General features: G+C 42.2%; 2 protein-coding genes across 6 annotated transcripts in view; one reads left to right on the forward strand and one right to left on the reverse strand.

The window, feature by feature from the left end:
- Positions 1-3,069, forward strand: part of LOC130282707 (growth-regulated alpha protein-like) — a 34,417-nt gene extending 31,348 nt beyond the window's left edge. Inside the window, exon 4 of the mRNA XM_056531238.1 lies at positions 2,773-3,069. Coding sequence (XP_056387213.1) covers positions 2,773-2,902 — 130 coding nt within the window. The 3' untranslated portion in view covers positions 2,903-3,069. The remainder of the gene's footprint in view (positions 1-2,772) is intronic.
- Positions 1-26,233, reverse strand: part of RASSF4 (Ras association domain family member 4) — a 227,586-nt gene that overhangs the window by 186,097 nt on the left and 15,256 nt on the right. For 4 of the 5 annotated variants that reach the window (XR_008846489.1, XM_056531234.1, XM_056531233.1 and 1 more), the window contains one exon: positions 7,352-7,432. The gene's annotated coding sequence lies outside the window, so the exon portion shown is untranslated. Of the gene's footprint in view, positions 1-4,296; positions 4,458-7,351; positions 7,433-26,233 lie in introns of those variants that run through there. The other variant, XM_056531236.1, reaches the window with a different exon arrangement.

Consider the following 26,233-nt stretch of genomic DNA (forward strand, 5'->3'; position numbering starts at 1 on the left):
CACCGCTAGTGGGCACAGGGACCCTGCTAGCGGTGATGGTAGCGATCGCGCTCGCTGGGGGCACATTTGACACTAGTGGGCACAGGGGCAGGGTAACGGGGGCGGGCGGGGCCGTGCGCGAGGCCAGAGCTGGCCAATGCGCGCAGCCCCAGCCATCAGCGTGCTCGCTCTCGCCTGTTTGATTGACAGGCGGGAGTGAGCACCGCAGTGCCTGAATTTCGACTCATTGCCAGGCTTAAATGAGTCGAAATTCAGTAGTGACGTCACTGCCGAATGCATTCGGCCACTAGGAGGGCGACTCCTAGTAGCCGAATTTAAAAGTGATTTAAACTTGTTTAAAATCACTTTTTTTAATTAAAGAATATTAGAGATATATTGTAGTACTTAAGTACTACAACATATCAATTTTTTTACTTCATGACAGTGCCCATTTAACTTTCTGGCACCAGTTGATTTAAATAAAAAAAAATTCCAGTGGAGTACTCCTTTAACCCCTTAAGGACTCAGCCCATTTTGGCCTTAAGGACTCAGACAATTTAATTTTTACGTTTTCATTTTTTCCTCCTCGCCTTCTAAAAATCATAACTCTTTTATATTTTCATCCACAGACTAGTATGAGGGCTTGTTTTTTGCGCGACCAGTTGTCCTTTGTAATGACATCACTCATTATATCATAAAATGTATGGCGCAACCAAAAAACACTATTTTTGTGGGGAAATTAAAACGAAAAACGCAATTTTGCTAATTTTGGAAGGTTTTGTTTTCACGCCGTACAATTTATGGTAAAAGTGACATGTGTTCTTTATTCTGAGGGTCAATACGATTAAAATGATACCCATTATTATATACTTTTATATTATTGTTGCGCTTAAAAAAAATCACAAACTTTTTAACCAAATTAGTATAATCCCTTTATTTTGATGACCTCTAACTTTTTTATTTTTCCGTATAAGTGGCGGTATGGGGGCTCATTTTTTGCGCCATGATCTGTACTTTTTTTTGATACCACATTTGCATATAAAAAACTTTTAATACATTTTTTATAATTTTTTTTTTAATAAAATGTATTAAAAAAGTAGGAATTTTGGACTTTTTTTTATTTTTTTTCGTTCACGCCGTTCACCGTACAGGATCATTAACATTTTATTTTAATAGTTCGGACATTTACGCATGCGGCGATACCAAATATGTCTATAAAAAATGTTTTTTACGCTTTTTGGGGTAAAATAGGAAAAAACGGACGTTTTACTTTTTTATTGGGGGACGGGATTTTTCACTTTTTTTTAACTTTTACTTTTACATTTTTTTACATTTTTTTTTACACTTGAATAGTCCCCATAGGGGACTATTCATAGCAATACCATGATTGCTAATACTGATCTGTTCTATGTATAGGACATAGAACAGATCAGTATTATCGGTCATCTCCTGCTCTGGTCTGCTCGATCACAGACCAGAGCAGGAGACACCGGGAGCCGCATGGAGGAAGGAGAGGGGACCTCCGTGCGGCGTTATGAATGATCGGATCCCCGCAGCAGCGCTGCGGGCGATCCGATCATTCATTTAAATCGCGAACCGCCGCAGATGCCGGGATCTGTATTGATCCCGGCACCTGAGGGGTTAATGGCGGACGCCCGCGAGATCGCGATTAGCAGCCGGGATCAGCCGCGCATGACACGGGCATCACTCCGATGCCCGCGGTTATGCTTAGGACGTAAATGTACGTCCTGGTGCGTTAAGTACCACCTCACCAGGACGTACATTTACGTCCTGCGTCCTTAAGGGGTTAACCACCTCCTTTAAGGGAACTCAGCAGCAAAAGAAGAAGTCCATAATAAACGTAATGTAAAGGTCAAAAGAACTTCCCGAGGGATCCATTAACCCCTAGAGGACACATTTTCATTTTTCCTTCTCACATTCAAGGAGACATAACTTTTTTACTTTTCCATGTACATGCCCATAGGAGGGCTTGTTTTTTGCACAACACAACCAATTGTACTTTTTAATTACACTCTTATTTTACCATAAAATATATGACGCAAGGAAAAAAAATTTATTTATGTGGGGAAATTAAAAAGAAAACTGCAATTTTGACATTTTTGGAGAGTTTGTTTTTATGTTGTACATTTTACGGTTAAGACAGACATGTATTCTCTATTCTGTGGGTCAATATGATTAAAACAATACCCATTTTTACATGCTTTTTTATCATTATACTCAAACTTTTTTAACAAAATTAGTATGTTTAGATTAATTTTTATTTTACATTTTGCTTTGTAAAATTGGTAAGAAGGGGATTTCATTTTTTATTGGGAGAATTCACTTTTAATACATTTTTTTTTTACACAGTTTAAGTCCCCACAAATAACTATTTATTGCAATCTTTGGATGCATTGGCATCTGATCAGCATTATCTGGGATCTACATCTGTGCTAGAAGGAAGAGCTCCAGCGGCCATCTTAAAGGAGAAGTATCATGGGTAAAAACTTATCCCCTATCCAAAGTATGGAGGATAAGGTTTAGATCATGGGGCATTTGACTGCTGGGCACAGCGACAAACATGTATGTTGCATGTCCTCTAAGAGTTAACCTATTTCCATACTTCAGGGCCTGTCATTTATATGTTAACATGGAATCTATTTAACTGCTTTTTTTTTTTTTTTTTTTTTTTTTTTAAGTGTATGTTCGCACGGATGGGTAACCCACCCAAATAAACGTAGTTTTAAACATGATAAAAAGGGATATACATTTACATTATGATATCTGTTTTAGAAATGGGAGCAATTCAAAAGTTGAGAAGAAATGTGTGAAAAAAAAATGGAGACAATTGCAGAATAAAACCAAAAACAAGATGAGGAAAAAAAGAAAGAGCAAGAACAAGCATAAGAAAAAGCAACAGTAATGTTAATATTATTGTTGAAAAAGGAAACTTTTTTTTTACACAGCTGGCAGAGGAGCAAGTTTGGTGGATTAAACCACTGAATCCACTACATCTATTTCTTCAATTCAGAACAATAAAATGAAAATAAAATACATTTTTCAACTTTTAACAGCTTTTTCACTGTATCTGCCAATGAGATAGGTGGACTAAATATTTGGTAATGTATATTGCTGTGAATTCACAACGCATGTGCACTATTTGAGTGACTATATAAATGAAATTATTATTGGTCATTGACCTGTTATTCACATGAATGTAACAAAATTTAGGGACTAACAGATCATCTAAAAATGCATTGCTAGCTATTTTAGGGCATTACATCTTACAGTGCACAACCACCATAATTATACATTTCAGTCTAGCTTCAGGGTACCATCACAAGTTACCCGCAAGATATCTGCTGCTGAAGTTACACTACCATTCACTTCAAGGGGTCTGCAGGCAATCTGCAAATCTGTCACTACTGCACACTTTTGGTGGACCCATTGAAATGAATGGTAGGTAACTCGAGTTATAATAGTGTTACCATACCTTTAAGTGAAAGGCCCGAGCATTTTTCAAACTCTTAAATATGCTAATAAAACTCATACCATAAGAGTACATTCACACGTGCATTTTGCTCCATGATTTGACACAACAGAATGTCTGCAAAGAAAAATTCTGGGCGGACACTCTGTGCACAGCAGCGCTGACTGATTAAGTCAGTGCTTGGACATGCGCTGTATCCATCAACGGCAATGCATATGGTAGCAGATAAATTAACATGTCCCAGCGGTCAAACCTGACCCCCCCCCCCCCACCCCCCAATCAGACACTTGGTACCTATCCTTTTGGATAGCGTAATTCTGCTTAGAAATTACGCTCAGACATTCTGATGCCATAGCCATGGTCTTAAATTAGATTCTGCTGCACCATGCACACTGATGAATTTCCAAAGTTCAAATTCTGGGACCCGTTGAGATCAGACACTTATCCCCCTTGGATAGGGGATGGGTTTTATTAAGTGAAGTACCCCTTTAATGCCTATGCAATTTTTGCAATTTGTTTATTGTCATTTACAAATACAAGGTGTTTTTTTTCCAGTCAACAAAGCTATAAGAGTGAATAATACTGTACATCGTTTTACTCATGTGCACTATACTCACTTGCACTATAATCCTGTGTATTGGGTTTAGTGAACCAGCAGTCAGATATCCTGCTAGATTTAAAATTGCCAGTTTTATCAAGAGGCACAGGCCATCTATGGCTGCCCCTTGCACCTCTGACTTGGAATCTGTCATAAGTGTTATACAGGCTTGTAGTGCGGGTGACACTGATCAAAATTAAATATAATATTTCATCAAAATGATACTTACCCTGTAGGGATCGGTGGCTCCATTTGCTGTTATACGCTCTTTTTTTTCTGTATGCTAATGAGCAGCTTGAGACATAAGCAGCCCTCTGCTGGATTTCCCGGGCAAGATGACATCATCGCTGCTGGGTTGGCGCTCCGCCCAGCTCATCAATATTCATAGCTTCCCTCTGCCTGCTCGTTCTAAGTTTCACACTACTGGCACAGGGAGGCCATGAACATTGATGAGCCGGGCAGAGTGCCAACCAGGCAGCCATGACGTCACTGAGGTAACAGAAATCTGGACCTTGGGGCTCTGTAATGGTTCTGCCATCTTCTTTTACTTCACAGCTGTGAATGGTGTTTAACTAGTGAAAAGGTGTGTTTATTAGTGGTTTTGGGTGGGACAAAAGAGCACCAGATTTTCAAAAGTTTAGACAACAGTTTTGAAAATCTGGCACAAATAACAATGTTTATGGCGTTAATAAAACTGCACTACATACACAAGTCTTTGAATATGTCCCACAATGTCTATACTTAATCTTGTGACTGCACAATTTCGTGGAGTAGTACTATTTCTAACCAATATATACCAGTATTTGACTTGTATATGGCATTTTTCATTATTTTTCACATCCTAAGAAGCAGCACCATGGGCACTAATAGAGCAGTAGTGGACAGACTATGCTGCTAGCCGTTGCTAGTAAGCTCTTTTGTACTCATTTTGCAGTCACTCTACAGGGTGGGCCATTTATATGGATACACCTTAATAAAATGGGAATGGTTGGTGATATTAACTTCCTGTTTGTGGCACATTATTATATGTGAGGGGGGAAACTTTTCAAGATGGGTGGTGACCATGGTGGCCATTTTGAAGTCAGCCATTTTGAATCCAACTTTTGTTTTTTCAATAAGAAGAGGGTCATGTGACACATCAAACTTATTGAGAATTTCACAAGAAAAACAATGATGTGCTTGGTTTTAACGTAACTTTATTCTTTCATGAGTTATTTACAAGTTTCTGACCATGTGTTCAATGTGCTGCCCATTGTGTTGGATTGTCAATGCAACCCTCTTCTCCCACTCTTCACACACTGATAGCAACACCGCAGGAGAAATGCTAGCACAGGCTTCCAGTATCCATAGTTTCAGGTGCTGCACATCTCGTATCTTCACAGCATAGGCAATTGCCTTCAGATGACCCCAAAGATAAAAGTCAAAGGGGGTCAGATCGGGAGACCTTGGGGGCCATTCAACTGGCCCACGATGACCAATCCACTTTCCAGGAAACTGTTCATCTAGGAATGCTCGGACCTGACACCCATAATGTGGTGGTGCACAATCTTGCTGGAAAAACTCAGGGAACGTGCCAGCTTCACTGCATAAAGAGGGAAATGCATCATCATGTAGCAATTTCACATATCCAGTGGCCTTGAGGTTTTCATTGATGAAGAATGTCAGTCCTGATCGGCCAATCGCAGGGGATAGGAGGAGGTGGCACCCTGCCACCTCGCTCCTATCCTTCAGGATCATCTGACCATCCCTATTTTCTGGGCTACTGATCATCCCTATTTTCCGGGCTATCGGGTCATCAGAGACCCGATCAGCCCCGAATCGCCGATCTGAATTGATCTCAGGACCCCTCCCCCCCTGCTGAATGATTTCAGCAGGCATCCCATTCCGATCCCCATCCGGCTAGCGGCGGGGATCGAAATTCCCACGGGCATACAGGTACACCCTTGGCCCTTAAGTACCAGGGCGCAAAAGCTTACCCATACGCCCGTGGTCCCCAAAGGGTTAATACATTTTTTTACAATAATAACGAAAATTAGTGAGCCAATGACCTGAGAAACCAATTTATCTCTAGAATATGGGCTCCACAAAATGGTGAAATTACTTTGTAGTCATTTCAGTTATTTTCGTTCCATATATGGAGGTGTGAGAGGGCTTGTTTTTTGCACAGCGCGCTGTTGGCTTTATATTATCATTCTGGAGTAAATGGGACGTACCATTTACTATTTCTGATTATGTGCAACTCCTAACATAGTTGGTTATGCTGCTGACAATAGATCTGACCACACACTACTTGGTTATGTTGCATAAATAGTGTCAACATATTCTGCATCTCTGAGACGGTCATCACTCATATCAATTACTGTCCTTAGTAAGTATTCATTTCCTACCACAGACAAACACACTAGGGCCAACATCACAGCATGTGAGTGAAGTTATCACTGGGATTTATGGTTAGACTGGTCACACAGAGAAGTTTTTTTGATAACTGACACTGCAGTTTTTAATCCAAATGCAGGAATGGATTAAAAAGTGATGGGAAATACAGTATGCAGAAAGGAAGAACTTATACTTATCCTTACTTCCGGAGTAAAGTAAACAGAGTAGCTCAGAGGGAGCTACACAAATTGTGTAACTTCCCTACTTTGGCTGCTTTCAGTTTTCTCGCCCACCAATAGCAGCCGCACACACAGGCCAGAAAAAGCTATTTGACAAGGTGGGAGAGATAAGCAAATGTTGCAGGGTGTGGCTGTTCAGACACTTGATTCCATGTACCTTATAAGTGATCACAGGGAAACTGTACACTGCCATTCCACACCAAGAAGTTTACAATGGTGTCTGAGAATAAAATCAAGCAAGTAAAATAACAACAATGAGCAGGACACAAACTAGTGCAATTTTTAGAAAATATTTATGGTCAGACCTTTCTACAGTGTATACAGTGGGCCAGCAGGATGATTAAGTGCCATTTATAATAACAAGAGCCCACACATGCAAATGTTTAAGGCTCCCAGTTAAGGGAATAGTCTTGGCATCATCATATATGGTCACTTATCATTTTGACTGTACCTATAAATCATAGCTTAAATATGTTTTAAAGATACATTAAGGTCAATGAAAGTTGTTGGAAAATTCAGTTAAAAAAAAAAAGTCTGGCCAATTTATGATATACAAGTGGTAGACAAAAACATTAGCATCAACTAAAATTACATACAAGGTTTCCCTAAAAGTAAGTACAGTATATCATTGCTATGTTATTATTAGAGTATAAAAGAGATTGTACTTACTGTCTCAGCAGCAATAATCCAGCTCTTTTCTGTTAGGGTTATACACTAAATCAGTCTCTATTGAAGAAGCTGCTGTCAGCCCTGAAGAAAGAAGTAGCTGATTTAGTGAAGATATGAAAGATTTACCTCTACTGTGGCAGACTTAGGCCAGGTTCAAACGGCAGAAAATGTGCGGAATGTCCGCACGAAAAACACGTGCAGACATTCTGCACATTTTATCAATGCGCCGTCAATACATTTCCTTGGGGAATCCACAAAAGTAATAGACATCTCTATTCTTTCAGTGGACGCCAGAATCAGAAGTTCTGCAGTGTGAACAGTGCAGCAGAATCCCAATGAAATCAATGGGACTCTTGTCCCTGAGACAAGCAGAGTTGTAAGCAGAGAGCACTGTTGTCAGACAGAAAAGAACAACTTAATTTCAGCAGTGATAACTACTGGAAGGATTAAGACTTTTTTAATAGAAGTAATTTACAAATCCGTTTAACTTTCTGGAGCCAGTTGATATATAAAAAAGTTTTTTCCTGGAATACCCCTTTAAATGGGTTCTCAGGTGGAAAAATGTTTTCATATCAACTAGTGCCACAAAGTTAAACAGATTTGTAAATTACTTCTATTTAAAAATCGTAACCCTTCAGGTACTTATCAGCTGCTGTATGCTCCACAGGAAGTCCTTCTCTTTTTTGTATTTCTTTTCAGTCTAACCACAGTGCTCTCTGCTGACACCTCTGTCCATGTCAGGGACTGTCCAGAGCAGGAGAGGTTTGCTATGGGGATTTGCTTCTTCTCTTCTTGTCATTTCCAGACATGGACAGAGGTGTCAGCAGAGAGCACTGTGGTCAGACTGGAAAGAACTATACAACTTCCTCTGGAGCATACAGCAGCTATGTTTTGTGTTTTTTCTCCTCGCCTTCTAAGAGACATAGGGGGGAGATTTATCAAAACCTGTCCAGAGGAAAAGTTGTTGCCCAATTGCCCATAGCAACCAATCAGCTCACTTCTTTCATTTGTAACAAGGCCTCTGCATAATGAAAGGAACAAACTGACTGGTTGCTATGGGCAACTTTTCCTTTGCACAGGTTTTGATAAATCGCCCCCATAGCTCTTATTTTTCCATTCTCAGACCCATACGAGGGCTTGTTTTTTTGCACAAACAATTGTACTTTGTAATGCCACATTTCATTTTACTGTAAAATTATATTTATAATGTGAAATGAAAAAAATAAAACACAATTTTGCATCTTTGAAGGGGGGGGGGTTGTTTTTAAGCAGTGCACTTTACAATAAAACTGACATGTTCTCAATATGAGTTGAAGGTCAATATAAGTGGGTCAATATGAGTAAAATGATACCCTTCTTTACACGCTTTTCTATTACTGTGCTACTTAACCCCTTAAGGACCAGGCCATTTTACACCTTAGGACCAGAGCGTTTTTTGCACATCTGCCCACTGTCACTTTAAACATTAATAACTCTGGAATGCTTTTACCCATCATTCTGATTCCAAGATAGTTTTTCGTGACATATTCTACTTTATGTTATTGGTAAAATTTTGTCGATACTTGCATCGTTTCTTAGTGAAAAATTGCAAAATTTTATGAAAAAATAGAAAAACTTTGAAGCTCTCTGCTTGTAAGGAAAATGGATATTCCAAATAATTTTTTTTTTATTCACATATACAATATGTCCCCTTTATGTTTGCATCATAAAATTGACGTGTTTTTACTTTTGGAAGACACCAGAGGGCTTCAAAGTTCAGCAGCAATTTTCCAATTTTTCACAAAATTTCCAAAATCACAATTTTTCAGAGACCAGTTCAGGTTTGAAGTGGATTTGAAGGGTCTTCATCTTAGAAATACCCCATTATAAAAACTGCACCCTCCAAAGTATTCAAAATGACATTCAGTCAGCATTTTAACCCTTTAGGTGTTTCACAGGAATAGCAGCAAAGTGAAGGAGAAAATTCACAATCTTCATTTTTTACACTCGCATGTTCTTGTAGACCCAATTTTTTTATTTTTACAAGGGGTAAAAGGAGAAAATGTATACTTATATTTGTAGCCCAATTTCTCTCGAGTAAGCACATACCTCATATGTCTATGTAAAGTGTTCGGCAGGCGCAGTAGAGGGCTCAGAAGCGAAGGAGCGACAAGGGGATTTTGGAGAGTAAGTTTTTCTGAAATGGTTTTTGGGGGGCATGTTGCATTTAGGAAGCCCCTATGGTGCCAGAACAGGAAAAAAAAACACATGGCATACCATTTTGGAAACTAGACCCCTTGAGAAATGTAACAAGGAATAAAGTGAGCCTTAATACCCCACAGGTGTTTCACGATTTTTGCATATGTAAAAAAAATTAACTAAAATGTGTGTTTCCCCCCAAATTTCACACTTTTGCAAGGGTTAATAGCAGAAAATACCCCCCAAAATTTGTAACCCCATCTCTTCTGAGTATGGAGGTACCCCATATGTTGACCTGAAGTGCACTACGGGCGAACTACAATGCTCAGAAGAGAAGGAGTCATATTTGGCTTTTTGAGAGGAAATTTTGCTCGGGGGCATGTCGCATTTAGGAAGCCCCTATGGTGCCAGGACAGCAAAAAATACCCACATGGCATACCAATTTGGAAACTAGACCCCTTGAGGAACGTAACAAGGAATAAAGTGAGCCTTAATACTCCACAGGGGTGTAACGACTTTTGCATACGTAAAAAAAAAAAAAAAAATCACAAAAATGTGTGTTTCCCCCCCAAATTTAAGATTTTTGCAAGGGTTAATAGCAGAAAATACCCCCTAAAATTTGTAACCCCATCTCTTCTGAGTATGGAGGTACCCCATAAGTTGACCTGACGTGCACTACGGGCGAACTACAATGCTCAGAAGAGAAGGAGTCATATTTGGCTTTTTGAGAGCAAATTTTGCTCGGGGGGCATGTCGCATTTAGGAAGCCCCTATGGTGCCAGGACAGCAAAATAACCCCCACATGGCATACCATTTTGGAAACTAGACCCCTTGAGGAACGTAACAAGGGATACAGTGAGCATTTACTCCCCATTGGTGTCTGTCAGATCTTTGGAACGGTGGGCTGTACAAAATTTTTAATTTGCACAGCCCACTGTTCCAAAGATCTGTCAGACACCAGTGGGGTGTAAATTCTCACTGCACCCCCTCATTACATTCCATGAGGGGTGTAGTTTCTGAAATGGGGTCACATGTGGGGTTTTGGTTTTTTTGCGTTTCTCAAAACCGCTGTAACAATCAGCCACCCCTGTGCAAATCACCTCAAATGTACATGGTGCACTCTCCCTTCTGGGCCTTGTTGTGCGCCCCCAGAGCACTTTGCGCCCACATATGGGGTATCTCCGTAGTCGGGAGAAATTGCATTACAAATTTTGGGGGGCTTTTTTCCCCTTTTACCTCTTGTCAAAATGAAAAGTATAGGGCAACACCAGCATGTTAGTGTAAAAAATTAATTTTTAATACACTAACATGCTGGTGTAGACCCCAACTTCACCTTTTCATAAGGGGTGAAAGGTGAAAAAGCCCCCCAAAATTTGTTAGGCAATTTCTCCCGAGTACGGCGATACCCCATATGTGACCCTAAACTGTTGCCTTGAAATACGACAGGGCTCCGAAATGAGAGCGCCATGTGCATTTGAGGCCTGAATTAGGGATTTGCATAGGGGTATTCTACGACAGTGATTCCCAAACAGGGTGCCTCCAGCTGTTGCAAAACTCCCAGCATGCCTGGACAGTCAACGGCTGTCCGGCAATACTGGGAGTTGTTGTTTTGCAACAGCTGGAGGCTTCATTTTGAAAACAGTGGCGTACCAGACGTTTTTCATTTTTATTGGGGAGGGGGGCTGTGTAGGGGTATGTGTATATGTAGTGTTTTTTACATTTTATTTTTTGTTAGTGTAGTGTTTTTAGGGTACAGTTACATGGGCGGGGGGTTTACAGCGAGTCTCCCGCTGCGAGTTTGAGCTGCCGCGCAAAATTTGCTGCATCGCAAACTTGCAGCCTGATATTCACTGTAAGCCCCCTGCCCATATGAATGTACCCTGTACATTCACAGGGGGGGGGGGACCTCCAGCTGTTGCAAAACTACAACTCCCAGCATGCACAGTCTATCAGTGCATGCTGGTAGTTATAGTTTTGCAACAGCTGGAGGCACACGGGTTAGGAAACACTGAGTTAGGAAACAGACAATGTTTCTCAACCAGTGTGCCTCCAATTGTTGCAAAACCACAACTCCCAAACATTCTCAGGCATGCTGGAAGTAGTAGTTCGGCAACATCTTTAGAGCCAGATGTTGCTGAACTACAACTCCCAGCATGCTTGGAGTTGTAGTTTTGCAACATCTGGAGGACTACAGTTTGCAGACCACTAATACAGTGGTTCCCAATCTGTGCCCTTCCAGATGTTGCAAAACTACAACTCCCAGCATGCCTGGACAGTAAGGGCATGCTGAGGATGTGTAGTTTTGCAACATCTGGAAGGGCACAGTGGTCCCAAAACTGCGGACCTCCAGATGTTGCGAAACTGCAACTCCCAGCATGCCCAGACGCCAAGGGCTGTCTGGGCATGCTGGGAGTTGTAGTATACAGGGTCCCAATACAGCAATGCATGTCGCTTTACGGCGACGTGCATTGCTGTAAAGGGCCCAACCGCGGCTGAAGAGGAACTCACCTGTCGCCGCCGTTTTCATCGCCAGGATCTGGGTCTTCATGGACGAGGTAAGTACCGGGGTACTCCCCCGTCCCCCGCCGCGTCCTCCGGTCTTCCTCCCGTCCTCTCCGGACTTCCAGGGGCTGGGCAAGGCGGGAGGAAGTAACCGCCCGCCCCCCCCCCCCTGCGATTGGTCGCTTGCCACCTCGCTCCTAGCCTCCAGCATGGTCCTGGCTGTCTGTGACATGCAAAATTACCGGCGGTCGGGTCTCAGAGACCCGATCAGCCCGGTATCGCCGCAGATCGCAAGGGCGATTTCCCTTGCGATTTGCGGCGATCTCCGACATGGGGGGCAGACATGGCCCCCCTCGGCGTTTGCCCTGGATGCCTGCTGAAGGATTTCAGCAGTCATCCGCTTCCGATCTCTGCCCGGCGAGCGGCAGGGACCGGAAAACGCCATGACGTTGTGGAACGTCATTGGTCCTTAAGAGGTAAAATAGGCACTTTCATTAAAATAGTTTTTTTTTTTTCATATGAAACAGCAGGTAAAATAAATAAAATTTGTAATTTACTCTCTGTAAAAAAAAATATATATATATATTTTTTATGGCCTTCTAAATCTGGCCCCTAGGGGTCTCCCTTCTGGTCCAGATTGCATTCTGTCTGCTCAAAAGCACAGACTTTGGTCTCCTGGCAGGAGATCTCCTGAACAGAGCCCCAGTTCTCCAGCAGAGGAGCCCATCACGACCCCCGCCCGAAGTTGAGGCTGCCATGCCCCCTCCATAAAGCTCTATGGGAGATCCGTTCGGCAATCTTCAGAAATTTCCCCACATGGCCAAATATTTTTTTACATATTGTTTTTTAAAATAAGAAAAGAGGGGGATTGCATTTTCTTATTGGGGGAGGAGATTAATCACTTTCATTTTTTTTTTTTGTAACTGTTTTACCCCCCCCCCCCCCCTACACACACACACAGGGGAATATTTAATGCAATCTTCTATACATAAGCATAGCACTGATCAGTGTTATGGGCAAACTACTTCTCTGGTCTGCTAGTACAATAATTACTTTAACCCCTTCCCGCAGAATGTCATATATAAACGCCGGGTTGTGCAGTGCGTTCGCGCATCCCGGCGTTTATAAATGACATGCAGTTAACCCGGCGATGCGCAGCATCGCACGGGTTAACTGGCAGAAGTCCCGCTGTTTCCAGCAGGGGACAACTTCTGCTTCACCCCCAGGACCATCAATTGATGGTCCTGGTCAGCGATCACTGTGATTGGTCCCTGTGGACCAATCACAGTGATCTGGGGTGAAAGTTCAGATCCCCCGCACTGCCCGCCCCTGGAAGTCGGGCAGAACGGGGGACGAAGGCTGCGGGGGCTCGCGGGGACCTGCGGCACACGGGGGGGAACAGGAGGGGACCGGCGGACTTACCTGATCCAGCGGCGGGACCGAGGAGCAGCGCGGGACCGGCCACGTGGACGAGCAGCGACGGGTAAGTATGTGGTCCTCAGAGGCAGCAGTGAAGATCTTCACTGCTGCTTCTAGGAGTCTGAAAACTACAACTCCCAGCATGCCTAGACAGGCTTTGGCTGTCTGGGCATGCTGGGAGTTGTAGTTTTGCAACATCTGGAGGGCCTCAGTTTGGAGACCATTGTATAATGGTCTCCAATCTGTGCTCTTCCAGCTGTTGCAAAACTACAACTCCCAGCATGCACTGACTGTCCAGGCATGCTGGGAGTTTTAGTTCAGCAACATCTGGCCCTTCAGATGTTGCCGAACTACAACTCCCAGCATGCCCTTCAGCTGTCTGGGCATGCTGGGAGTTGTAGTTTTGCAACAACTGGAGACACACTGGTTGGGAAACATTGTCTGTTTCTAACTCAGTGTTCCCTAACCTGTGTGCCTCCAGCTGTTGCAAAACTATGACTCCCAGCATGCACTAACAGACCATGCATGCTGGGAGTTGTGGTTTTGCAACAGCTGGTGCACCCCCCCCCCCCCCCCCCTGTGAATGTACAGGGTACATTCACATGGGCGAGGCTTTTACAGTGGGTTTCTCGCATCTTGAGATGCAGCAAATTTTGCGCTGGGAAACTCGCTGTAATCCCCTGCCCATGTGACTGTACCCTAAAAACACTACACTACACTAACACAAAATAAAATAAAAAGTTAAAAACACTACATATACACATACCCTTACACAGCCCCCCTCCCCCAATAAGAACGTCCGGTACACCACTGTTTCCAAAGCAGAGCCTCCAGCTGTTGAAAAACAACAACTCCCAGTATTGTCGGACAGCCGTTGACTGTCCAGGCATGCTGGGAGTTTTGCAACAGCTGGAGGCACCCTGTTTGGGAATCACTGGCGTAGAATACCCCTATGTCCACCCCTATGCAAATCCCTAATTTAGGCCTCAAATGCACATGGCGCTCTCACTTTGGAGCCCTGTCGTATTTCAAGGCAACAGTTTAGGGCGACATATGGGGTATCGCCGTACTCGGGAGAAATTGCGTTACAAGGTTTGGGGGGCTTTTTCTTCTTTAACCCTTCATGAAAAGGAAATGTTGGGGTCTACACCAGAATGTTAGTGTAAACATTTTTTATTTTTTACACTAACATGCTGATGTTGCCCTATACTTTACATTTTCACAAGAGGTAAAAGGGAAAAAAGCCCCCCAAAATTTGTAACGTAATTTCTCCCGACTACAGAGATACCCCATATGTGAGCGCAAAGTGCTCTGGGGGCGCACAACAAGGCCCAGAAGGGAGAGCGCACCATGTACATTTGAGGTGATTTGCACAGGGGTGGCTGATTGTTACAGCGGTTTTGACAAACGCAAAAAAAACAAAACCCCACATGTGACCCCATTTCGGAAACGACACCCCTCACGGAATGTAATGAGGGGTGCAGTGTGAATTTACCCCCCACAGGTGTCTGACGGATCTTTGGAACAGTGGTCCATGAAAATGAAAACTTGTACAGCCCACTGTTCCAAAGATCTGTCAGACACCAGTGGGGGGCAAATGCTCACTGTACCCCTTGTTACGTTCCTCAAGGGGTCTAGTTTCCAAAATGGTATGCCATGTGGGTTTTTTTTTGCTGTTCTGGCACCTTAGGGGCTTCCTAAATGCGACATGCCCCCCGAGCAAAATTTGCTCTCAAAAAGCCAAATATGACTCCTTCTCTTCTGAGCATTGTAGTTCGCCCATAGTGCACTTCAGGTCAACTTATGGGGTACCTCCATACTCAGAAGAGATGGGGTTACAAATTTTGGGGGGTATTTTCTGCTATTAACCCTTGCAAAAAGGTGAAATTAGGGGGGAAACACACATTTTAGTGGAAATTTTTTTTTTTTTTTTTACATATGCAAAAGTCATGAAACACCTGTGGGGTAATAAGGCTCACTTTATTCCTTATTACATTCCTCAAGGGGTCTAGTTTCCAAAATGGTATGCCATGTGGGTATTTTTTGCTGTTCTGGCACCATAGGGGCTTCCTAAATGCGACATGCCCCCCGAGCAAAATTTGCTCTCAAAAAGCCAAATATGACTCCTTCTCTTCTGAGCATTGTAGTTCACCCATAGTGCACTTCAGGTCAACTTATGGGGTACCTCCATACTCAGAAGAGAAGGGGTTACAAATATTGGGGGGTATTTCCTGCTATTGACCCTTGGAAAAATGTGAAATTTGGGGGGAAACACACATTTTAGTGAAAAAAAAAAAAATTTTTTTTACATATGCAAAAGTCGTGAAACACCTGTGGGGTATTAAGGCTCACTTTATTCCTTGTTACGTACCTCAAGGGGTCTAGTTTCCAAAATGGTATGCCATAGGAGGGTTTTTTGCTGTTCTGGCACCATAAGGGCTTCCTAAATGCAACATGCCCCCAAAAACCATTTCAGAAAAACGTACTCTCCAAAATCCCCTTATCGCTCTTTCCCTTCTGAGCCCTCTACTGCGCCCGCCGAACACTTTACATAGACATATGAGGTATGTGCTTACTCGAGAGAAATTGGGCTACAAATATAAGTATACATTTTCTCCTTTTACCCCTTGTAAAAATTTAAAAATTGGGTCTACAAGAACATGCGAGTGTAAAAAATGAAGATTGTGAATTTTCTCCTTCACTTTGCTTCTATTCCTGTGAAACACCTAAAGGGTTAAAATGATGACTGAATGTCATTTTGAATACTTTGGGGGGTGCAGTTTTTATAATGGGGTCTTTTGTGGGGTATTTCTAATAAGAAGACCCTTCAAATCCACTTCAAACCTGAACTGGTCCCTGAAAAATAGTGAGTTTGAAAATTTTGTGAAAAATTGGAAAATTGCTGCTGAACTTTGAAGCCCTCTGGTGTCTTCCAAAAGTAAAAACTCATCAATTTTATGATGCAGACATAAAGTAGACATATTGTATATGTGAATAAAAAAATTTTTTATTTGTAATATACATTTTCCTTACAAACAGAGAGCTTCAAAGTTAGAAAAATGCAAAATTTTCAAATTTTTCATCAAATTTTAGGATTTTTCACAAGGAAAGGATGCAAGTTACCACAAAAATTTACCACCATGTTAAAGTAGAATATGTCACGAAAAAACAATCTCAGAATCAGAATGATAACTAAAAGCATTCCAGAGTTATTAATGTTTAAAGTGACAGTGGTCAGATGTGCAAAAAACGCTCTGGTCCTTAAGGCCAAAATGGGCTTGGTCCTGAAGGGGTTAAAGTAAACAAATTGAATGTTCACAAAGAAAATATGTGACTTTTGCATTAAACTACAACTTTATCTATCAATGAGTATTGCATATGTGTGCAACTTTAGGTTAAATTTGAGCCCAGTTTGCACAAAGACTTAGTTTACATCTTAAAGTTCTGGTCTACAGAAACAGATTTATATTAAAAATAAAATGAAATAAAATAATAAATGACACAAAGTAGTGGTTGGACCAGTAAGTTTACCTTGTCTAATGATACTGTATAGTGTGCATTGCAATATGGCAATTGGCATTGCAAGGTTATTGATTATGTAATAGAAGTCTGCACACACATCTGATTTTATGAAAAACAGTTCATAGTCAACAGAAATTATGAAAAACCTGGAAACAGTAAGCAATCTGAGTAATAAAATGTGCAGCTTTCTATACACCTTTTTATTTGCAGGTACACAAAATCTCAAATTTTTATAAACTATTACAATACACAGCTGCCCCCTAGTGGACCTAGTGTGAATTACACTACTCATCCATATCATCAAAACCACCTGCCCGATATTGTGTACTCAACCCTACATAACACCAATACAACTCTGACCTGTCAAATCATGGACTAAACTAAATTGTTTAACATGTCCTTTGAGTCTTGCGAGGTGGGGCTCCACAGATCAGATTTTCTACCTCATCTCACTTATGCCAGATCGGATTAAGATAAAGGAAATTTGAAGCCTAATTCAAACCTTGAACTTTTTGTCATGTTCTCAAACTAATCCTAAACAACTTTTTTGTGTAGCAGATCACATTATCTACCACTGTCATAGGAGAATAACATGGTGAAGAAAGGATGTACTTTGTAACAATGTTTAGGTGGGTAGATGTGTTAATGTAATATCAATGAGAATGTCATAAGAGGTCTCCTAGCAAAACATTTCCTAGCGTATCACCCTCCCTCCACCGAATTGCCTTCTATAGTGCATCCTGGTGCCATTTCTTTCCTTTTTAACAAAGCACATGCACCCTGCCATCTACTTGAAATGTGATCCATCATGCCAGGCCGCCTTCTTTCATTCTTCATGGTTCATTCCAGTTCTGATACCACATGTCCAAGGACAGGGACCAACACTAATATGTGGGTGGCTGGTCCTCTCTCCTGCCTCCGGCCACCTGCTCAGCTTTTCAGTGATGCAGCCTGGGAGAGCCAGGCTGTATCAGTGGAGTGTGGTTCTCACTGTTAACCCTTTAAGGACTCAGAGTTTTTCAGTTTTTGCATTTTCATTTTTTCCTCACCACCTTCTAAAAATCAGAACGCTTTCAATTTTGCACATAAAATTCCATATGCTGTCTTATTTTTTGCACCACCAATTCTACTTTGTAATGACGTCAGTCATTTTACCCAAAAATCTACAACAAAACAGAAAAAAAAAATCATTGTGTGACAAAATTGAACAAAAAACACCATTTGTAATTTTGGGGGCTTCCGTTTCTACGTAGTACATTTTTCGGTAAAAATTACACCTTCTCTTTATTCTGTAGGTCCATACGGTTAAAATGATACCCTACTTATATAGGTTTGATTTTGTCGTATTTCTGAAAAAAATCCTAACTACATGCGGGAAAATTTATACGTGAAAAATTCTCATCTTCTGACCCCTATAACTTTTTTATTTTTCCGCGTACAGGCCGGTATGAGGGCTCATTTTTTGCGCCGTGAAATCTGAAGTTTTCAGCGGTACCATTTTTTGTATTGATCAGTCTTTTTGATCGCTTTTATCCATTTTTTTCACAATATAAAAAGTGACCAAAAATACACTATTTTGGAGTTTTGAATTTTTTTGCGCGTCCGCCATTGACCGTGCGGTTTAATTTAAGATATATTTATATAAATTGGACATTTCCGCACACGGCGATACCACATGTTTATTTTTATTTACACATTTTTTTTATTTTTATTTTTTATGGGAAAAGGGGGGTGATTCAAACTTTTATTATTATTAGGGAAGGGGTTAAATGATCTTTAACTTTTTTTTGCAGTGTTATAGCCCCCTCTAGTGGCTAGAATACTGCATTAACTGATCTTTTACATTGTCCAATGGTTTCTTATAGGAAAGCATTGATCGAAGATTCTGCCTCTTGACTGCTCATACCTAGATCTCAAGCACTGAGTAGTCATTCGGCGATAGGATACCAGGAGGCAGGTAAGGGGACCCTCTTGCTGTCCTACAGCTGTTCAGGATGCCGCGATTTCAAAGTGGCGATCCTGAACAGCCCACTGAGCTAACCGGGGGTGGTTTAGTTTCACTTTAGATGTGACGATTAACTTTGAATGCCGCATCTAAAGGGTGCCATGCGCTATTAGCCACGTTATAGAACAGGAGCAGACTCAGGGCATACAGGTACGCCCTTGGTCCTTAACAGGCTAAAATGATACCCAGGTTATATGCTTTTCTATAATTTTACCGCTTTAAAAAAAACTCAAAACTATTTTAACAAAATTAGTATGTTTGACATTGCCCTATTTTGACCACCTATAACTTTCTAATTTTTCCGTATACGGGGTGGTTTGAGGGCTCATTCTTTTTTGCAGTGATTTGTAGTTTTTACCTGTATAACATTTGCTTAGGTTTTACTTTTTATAAATTTTTATAATTTTTTTTATTTTTTATAATATGTGACAAAATAAAGCAATTTTGGACTTTTATTTTTTTACATTTATGCCGTTCACCGTACGGGATAATTAACAATATATTTTGATAGTTCAGACTTTTACGCACGCGACAATACTAAATATGTTTATAAATTATTATTTTTTACACTTTTTTGGTGGTAGAAAAACGGATGATTTACATTTTTATTGGGGAGGGGATTTTAAAATTTTTTTTACACTTTAATAGTCCCCATAGGGGACTATTTATAGCAATTATTTGATCGCTGATACTGTTCAGTGCTATGCATAAAGCATAGCACTGATCAGTGTTATCGGCCATCTTCTGCTCTGGTCTGGTCGATCTCAGACCAGAGCAGAAGACCCCTGCAGACAGCTGGAGACAGGTGAGGGGACCTCCGGCGGCCATGCTGGATGATCGGATCCCTGTGGCAGCGCTGCGGGCGATCAGATCATCCATATAAAGTACCGCACAGCCACAGATGCCATGATCTGTACTGATCAAGGTATCGGAGGGGTTAATGGCAGACATCTGCGCGATTGCGGATGTCCACCATTGCCGGCGGGTCCCTGGTTGCTGATAGTAGCAGGGACCTGCCACACATGACGCGAGCACTGGTCCGATGCTCGCAGTCATGGCGGAGCGTAAATGTACATCATGGTGTGTGAAATACCATGGCACCATGACGTACATTTATGTCAATTGTTGTTAAGGACGCCCTGCTCCCGCTCCCCTTCTATGACGCGGGCTAATGAGCTGCATCGTAGCTTGGTGCTACCAGCGGCTATCAGCTTAGATGCCACGATCAAAGTAGATCTTGGTGTCTAAAATCTAAGTAAAACAGTCCTGGATGCTAAACGGAGCTGGTAAAACCACAGTGTACCGATTAGCTGAGAGGACGGCGAGGGGGCCCTTACCTGCATCCTCACAGTCCAATCAATGATCTGATGCTCCAGCCATCCATGGCATAGCATTGAACAGTGTATCCAAGAATTGCATGTAATAGTCCCCTATGGGGACTAAAATATAGTGTTAAAAAAAAAAGTTAAATGTTAATTAACCCCTACATTATTAAAACTTTGAATCACACCACTTTTCCAATAAAAAAAAATAAAAAAATGATTATGTAAACAAAAATAAACATAAACATATGTGGTATTGCTGCGTGCATGTATGTATACGAGCTATAAAAATATGTTAATTAAATCACATGGTCAATGGCATATACTTAAATAAATACCAACGTATACCTTGTATACCCTAAAAATAAAAAATAAATAAAAAAAAAAGGATAAAAAGAGATTGAAACGTCCCATCAAAACCAAAATGGTACCAATAAAAACTACAGATCACGGTGCAAAAAATTTGCTCTCACACATCATATAAGGAAAAATAAAAAAAATGTAATATGGGTCAGAAGAGTACAATTTTAAACATACTAATTTCTGTGGTAAAAGTTTACATTTTTTAACAGAAGTAAAACAAAATCAAACATATATAATGGGTATCATTTTAATCGTCTGGACTTAAAGAATAAAGATAACGATGTTATTGTTACTGAAAAGTGTACTGAGTAGAAAGCCACAAAAAAATCCAAAAAACCACATGGCACACTATTTGGGAAACTAAACCTCTCACGGAACGTAACAAGAGGCACAGTGAGCCTTAATACGCTTGGCGCCAGGTGCTTGAAGATCTTTCATTAAAAGTAGGACATGAAAATGAAAAACTAGATATTTTTTTTCACTAAAATGCTGGCGTTACCCCAAATTTTTCATTTTCACATTTTCATTTTTCAATAGGAGAAAATGCCCCCCCCCCCAACATTCTTAACCCCATTTCTTATGAGTATGGAAATACCCCACATGTGGACGTAAAGTGCTCTGTGGGCAAAAAAAAGTAACTTAAAGGAATACTATAGTAGAATATAACTTATCCTCTATCCGAAAGATATGGGATAATAGATCATGTGGGGATTCGACTGCTGTGACCCCCACACAATCTCATGCAAGGGACGGTTCGCCTCCTTCCTGCGGACTGCTGCGGCCCCGTACAGGACATCGTGGGGAGTCCCCGCGATCTATAACTTATCCTTTATTCTTGGGATAGAGGATAAGTTATATTTAACAAAAGTATTCCTTTAATAGAGCTACGGTATTTTATCAGATTCAGGATGGTACTAGGCACATGCACTAGCTGAGTACCCGGCGTTGCCCGGTTTTTCCTTCCTAATCCTTGTTGGGTAGGAAAATCAACAAAGGAGGAAGTTTTTGACTTCATATCCCGTCCTCATATATTGTGGTCATATCCCGTCCTCATATCTCAACCCCATAGCCCGTCATTTCCATACATTTCCCATAGATTTGCATGGGACTTTAAATAAAAACCCCAATCCTCACAAATGAGGGTAGTTAAGGGTTAAATTAGCTATCCTATATTTTAAGTGGACATATAAACAACATGTGACCAAGTATTATCGAAATATCTCCAGCCATTTGGAAGTTATGCAGTAACATATATTTCCCATAGACTTGTATGGGACTTTAAACAAAATCCCCGACCCTGGCAAATGGGGGTGAGTAAGAGTTAAATTACCTATACTATGTTTGTTGTTGACATATAAGTAACATGAGTGCCAAGTTTCATGTTAATATCTTTAGCCATTTGGAGCTGGAACACACGCACACACACACATTGGGGTTTATTTACTAACGTGATCCCGACTCTTTTTTCTCGCGTTTTGTGCCCAAATTGTGTCACATGTTCCATGCAACACAATTTGCGACCAAAAACAAACAAACCCCAAACCCAGCATTTTACAAGAAAAACATGAAAAGGGGGCGTGGCCACTGGAGAAAGTGGGCACGGTCCCAACAAAAGGGGCGTGTCCCCAACCGTTTTGAAAAATCCCAACATATTTACTAAGGTTTCCACAGAAAATGTGGTGGATTTGAGCTGAGGAAAACCCGACAGATCAGAACAGTTGTAAAAAAAAAAAAGCAAAACGTAGGGAAAAGTACAAAATGTAGGGAAACCTTAGTAAATACCTTGGGAAAATACCGGTCGGAAATCAAAACTACTCTTAGTAAATCAACCCCATTGAGATTATATATTATATATATAGATAGATAGATATAAATATATTGTGCTGTGACAGGCTATAGTGCTTCTTTCAGCTGAATAAACACACATATTATACACACACAAAGAACTTAAAGGGAACCTGCTATTGGTTTTATGCTGCGCTGAACTACGGGCAACATGATCGGTAGTGTTATTTAAAGGGGTTGTGCGCTGCCCTGCAGTTCGGAGCTCCGCTCACAGCGTCCGGAGGTTCATTACTCCGAACGCTGTGTACAGGCTTCCGTGTTCGCGGCCGCGACGCCCCTTCGTGACGTCTCGCCCGCCCCCTCGTGACGTCACGCCCGCCCCCTCTACCAAAGTCTATGGGAAGGGGGCGTGACAGCGGAGCTCCGAACTGCAGGGCAGCGCACAACCCCTTTAAGAGGAACCAACATTTTCCCTAGGTCTTTCCCTAAGTCTTCTATCTTTGCCTGCAGGCCGTGTTTGACAGCTCTCCTCCCTATTTGTGTATTTCTTGGTGCCAAAGTAAATGAACTGTTAAACCTGCATTAGACTGTCCGGGTATGCTGGGAGTTGTAGTTTTGCAACAGCTGGAGGCACCCTGGTTGGGAAACACTGGACTATACAACCAACATCATTACAGATGAATGACATTTATTGCCAATTTACATGATCTTTTCAGGAGTGCACTTGATTTACAGAGATATAGATATATTATATATAGCTAATAAAAAGATATACCCGAGTTATATTTCATGGTACTACATATCTCAGGTGTCAAAAGAAACTACTTCCTTCTAGATGAGGTTAAGTTCTATTGCAAGAGCAGGTGTGGAGCTGACAGAGCTGGCACTGGTTCCCCTGACATCATATAGGACATAAAGGTGTCATGTTTTCAAGACCATTATGAAGCTTGGAAAGAAGAGAACGTTCTCTGTTACTGCTTTGTATCTAAATGGCACTTTATATATTAGCAAATGAGATGTGAAAAATAATCCATGTTTTTGTTGTTGTAAAGGCGGTTTCACACACACACACACACACACACACACACACACACACACACAACTACGCCATTTTTATTTTCTGCTGTCAGATATTATATACAAGTAAATATTAATCTCTTAATGACTGCCGATATGCCTCTTTACAGCAGTCATTAAGGGGGCGCATTCTATCTATAATAAGGCGGCAATGGGTCTCCCGTACAGTGATAGTGGACGCTCGGCTGTCAGTATGATAGCTGGGCTCCCTCTTTAACTGCCAGAGAAACTCATCTCCTGGTAGATAAAGGATTGGGTCACTTTTTTGACGAATTCTGTCCCGTTCTGGATCCGTTTACCACCAGGTCCCCACCGGAAAACTGTAGTGGTATATAACTTATCCCCTTTTTGAAGGATAGGGGATAAGTTATAGATTGAAATTATAGATAGAGGGGGTCCGACTGCTGGCAGTGCGCAGGAAGTGGGCGTGTCTGTCCCCAGTATGATGTGGTGGCCACATCATGCGGGGACAAAACGCTGCCTTTATGCGGACTGCCAGGGCCCGTACAGGAGATCGCTACCTTCGTATAGGGGATACGTTTTATACCACTACAGTTTTCCTTTAAATAAAAGCTTTGTATGAACTTTAGAATTGACTCATTAGTTTTTTTCTTTTTGAAAAACACCCCCTGACCGATTTCCCGCTTTTTGTATGAAACTCATACAAATATTCTAACTGGTTGATGCTAACCGGATCAGCAGCCTTATAAGATGTCTTTCCATATCTACAAAATGTATCCATCTACCGATCTAAGAATCTAGTAATGGCAGGGCTGGTGCCCCAGAAGAAGTCTGTATTGGTGAAACGTTGGGTCTCTGAGGTCTTGTACACTCTCACCTAAACCACTGGGTAAATACTTTTATGCACTTTACTTTTTCTTTGGGCACTCAGCTTATGGCTTGCTATTGTTAGTTACAGGGGAACCCCTTTCTTTCTGCACCTTACTAGAGCATGCACCTTGGGCTAACTTTCCCAAGTCCACTCTAGAACTATATTTACTATGGGCATATAACCCTTTGTGGGATTCCATACCTATTTATACTCATAGTCGTTTGTTATTACAAGTATTGTGAGCCCACACCAGACCTCCTTCCTGCCTCTGTGATTACGGAGCTGTATCTCTGTTACACTTCTATTGTACGTTTTAAATTATTTTAAAGGGGTATTGCAGGGGAAATTTTTTTTTAAATATCAACTGGATCCAGAAAGTTAACCTCTTAAGGACCAGGCACGTATGAGTAAGTCCCTGCGCCCTGGGTCTTAAGGACCAGGCACGTACTCATACATCCGTGGAAATTTCGTATCCCGACGCGCGGGTTGCGAAACCGGACACCTGCTGAAAACGTTCAGCAGGCTCTGAGACAAACGCCGAGGGGGGTCCCGGGACCCCCACATGTCGGTGATCATCGCAAATCGTCCGCGAAATCGCACGGGCGATCTGCGGTGATTCCGGTCATTCGGGTCAGTGGTGACCCGATGACCCGGAACTAGATGGTGATCAGCGGTGTACGATACACCGCCAATCACCTGCCATTGATGGGGAGAGGTGACAATACTGTCACCTCCCCAGCAACGCTACTATTGGCTGGCGATCGTCTGGCCAATAGTAGCGCGGCAGAGGAGGGGTTAACTGTCCCTTCCCGCTGCTGCACCCGCTCTCTGTGTTCAGTCAGCGGGTGCAGCAGTGAGGAGAAGACCGTCGATCCCCCTTCGGAGCTCCGGAGCCCCCTCACCAGCTTTAGAATAGGGACAGCGGATTGCAGGGACAGGTAGGAGTTAATAAAGTGAAAAAAAAATAATAATACCCCCCCCCCCCCCCTAATAGGTCCCCCAGGGTCCTATTAGGGTCTGATCCCTTACCCTGGGACCTATTAGGGGTTCAGGGAGCTGCGTGCGCCACCCCTTTTTTTTTGGGCCGCAGCTTTTTCTATTACTGAAGTACACGTTTTAAAAGCACCAAGCACCACACACTACATACTTCCCCTGCCACCGTAGAAAAAAGGCAATGGCCCGACGGGAAGTTTACGCTTTTTTAGCCTCAGACTACGAATCTGCCAGTGAGGACGAGGAAGATCCTACATTTTTGTGTTCTTCCACGCCCTCCTCATCATCTAGTAGTGATGATGAGTCCCCTATACAGCGGCGGAGACGCCGCCAGGCGAGGCCACGCACCCCCCATGAGAGTGACCCACTGGCCGACACTAGTACGAGTGGCAATGCCGCTCGTAATAGGAGTCCGGCCCCCCAGACAAGTGCAACGGAGCCCCCTTCCGGTGACCCTGTCTGGAGTCCCCCAGAGGGTTATCAGCCACGGATTCCTGAGTTTGTTGGCGACTCAGGAATCTGGATTTACACGGCTGGCTTCACCGATCTGGACTTTTAAAAGTTTTTTTCAGTGACAGCCTGGTCAATCACATGGTGGAGCAAACAAACTTGTATGCCCAGCAGTTCATTGCCCACCACCCCGATTCGCTTTTGGCCAGGCCCAATGAATGGCGCGCCATTGATGCAGCGGAAATGAGGACATTTTGGGGCCTCACGCTGCATATTGGCCTGGACAAAAAACCAAGTGCTCGTCATTACTGGAGCGGGGACGTCCTCTATCAGACCCCGCTATACAGTATGGCGATGAAACGGAGGCGGTTCGAGGCCATTCGGAAATGCCTGCATTATGCAGATAATGCGGCATGGCCTCCCCGAGGTGATCC

Source organism: Hyla sarda, chromosome 7 (genome assembly GCF_029499605.1).
Source record: "Hyla sarda isolate aHylSar1 chromosome 7, aHylSar1.hap1, whole genome shotgun sequence".
Taxonomy (NCBI): domain Eukaryota; kingdom Metazoa; phylum Chordata; class Amphibia; order Anura; family Hylidae; genus Hyla; species Hyla sarda.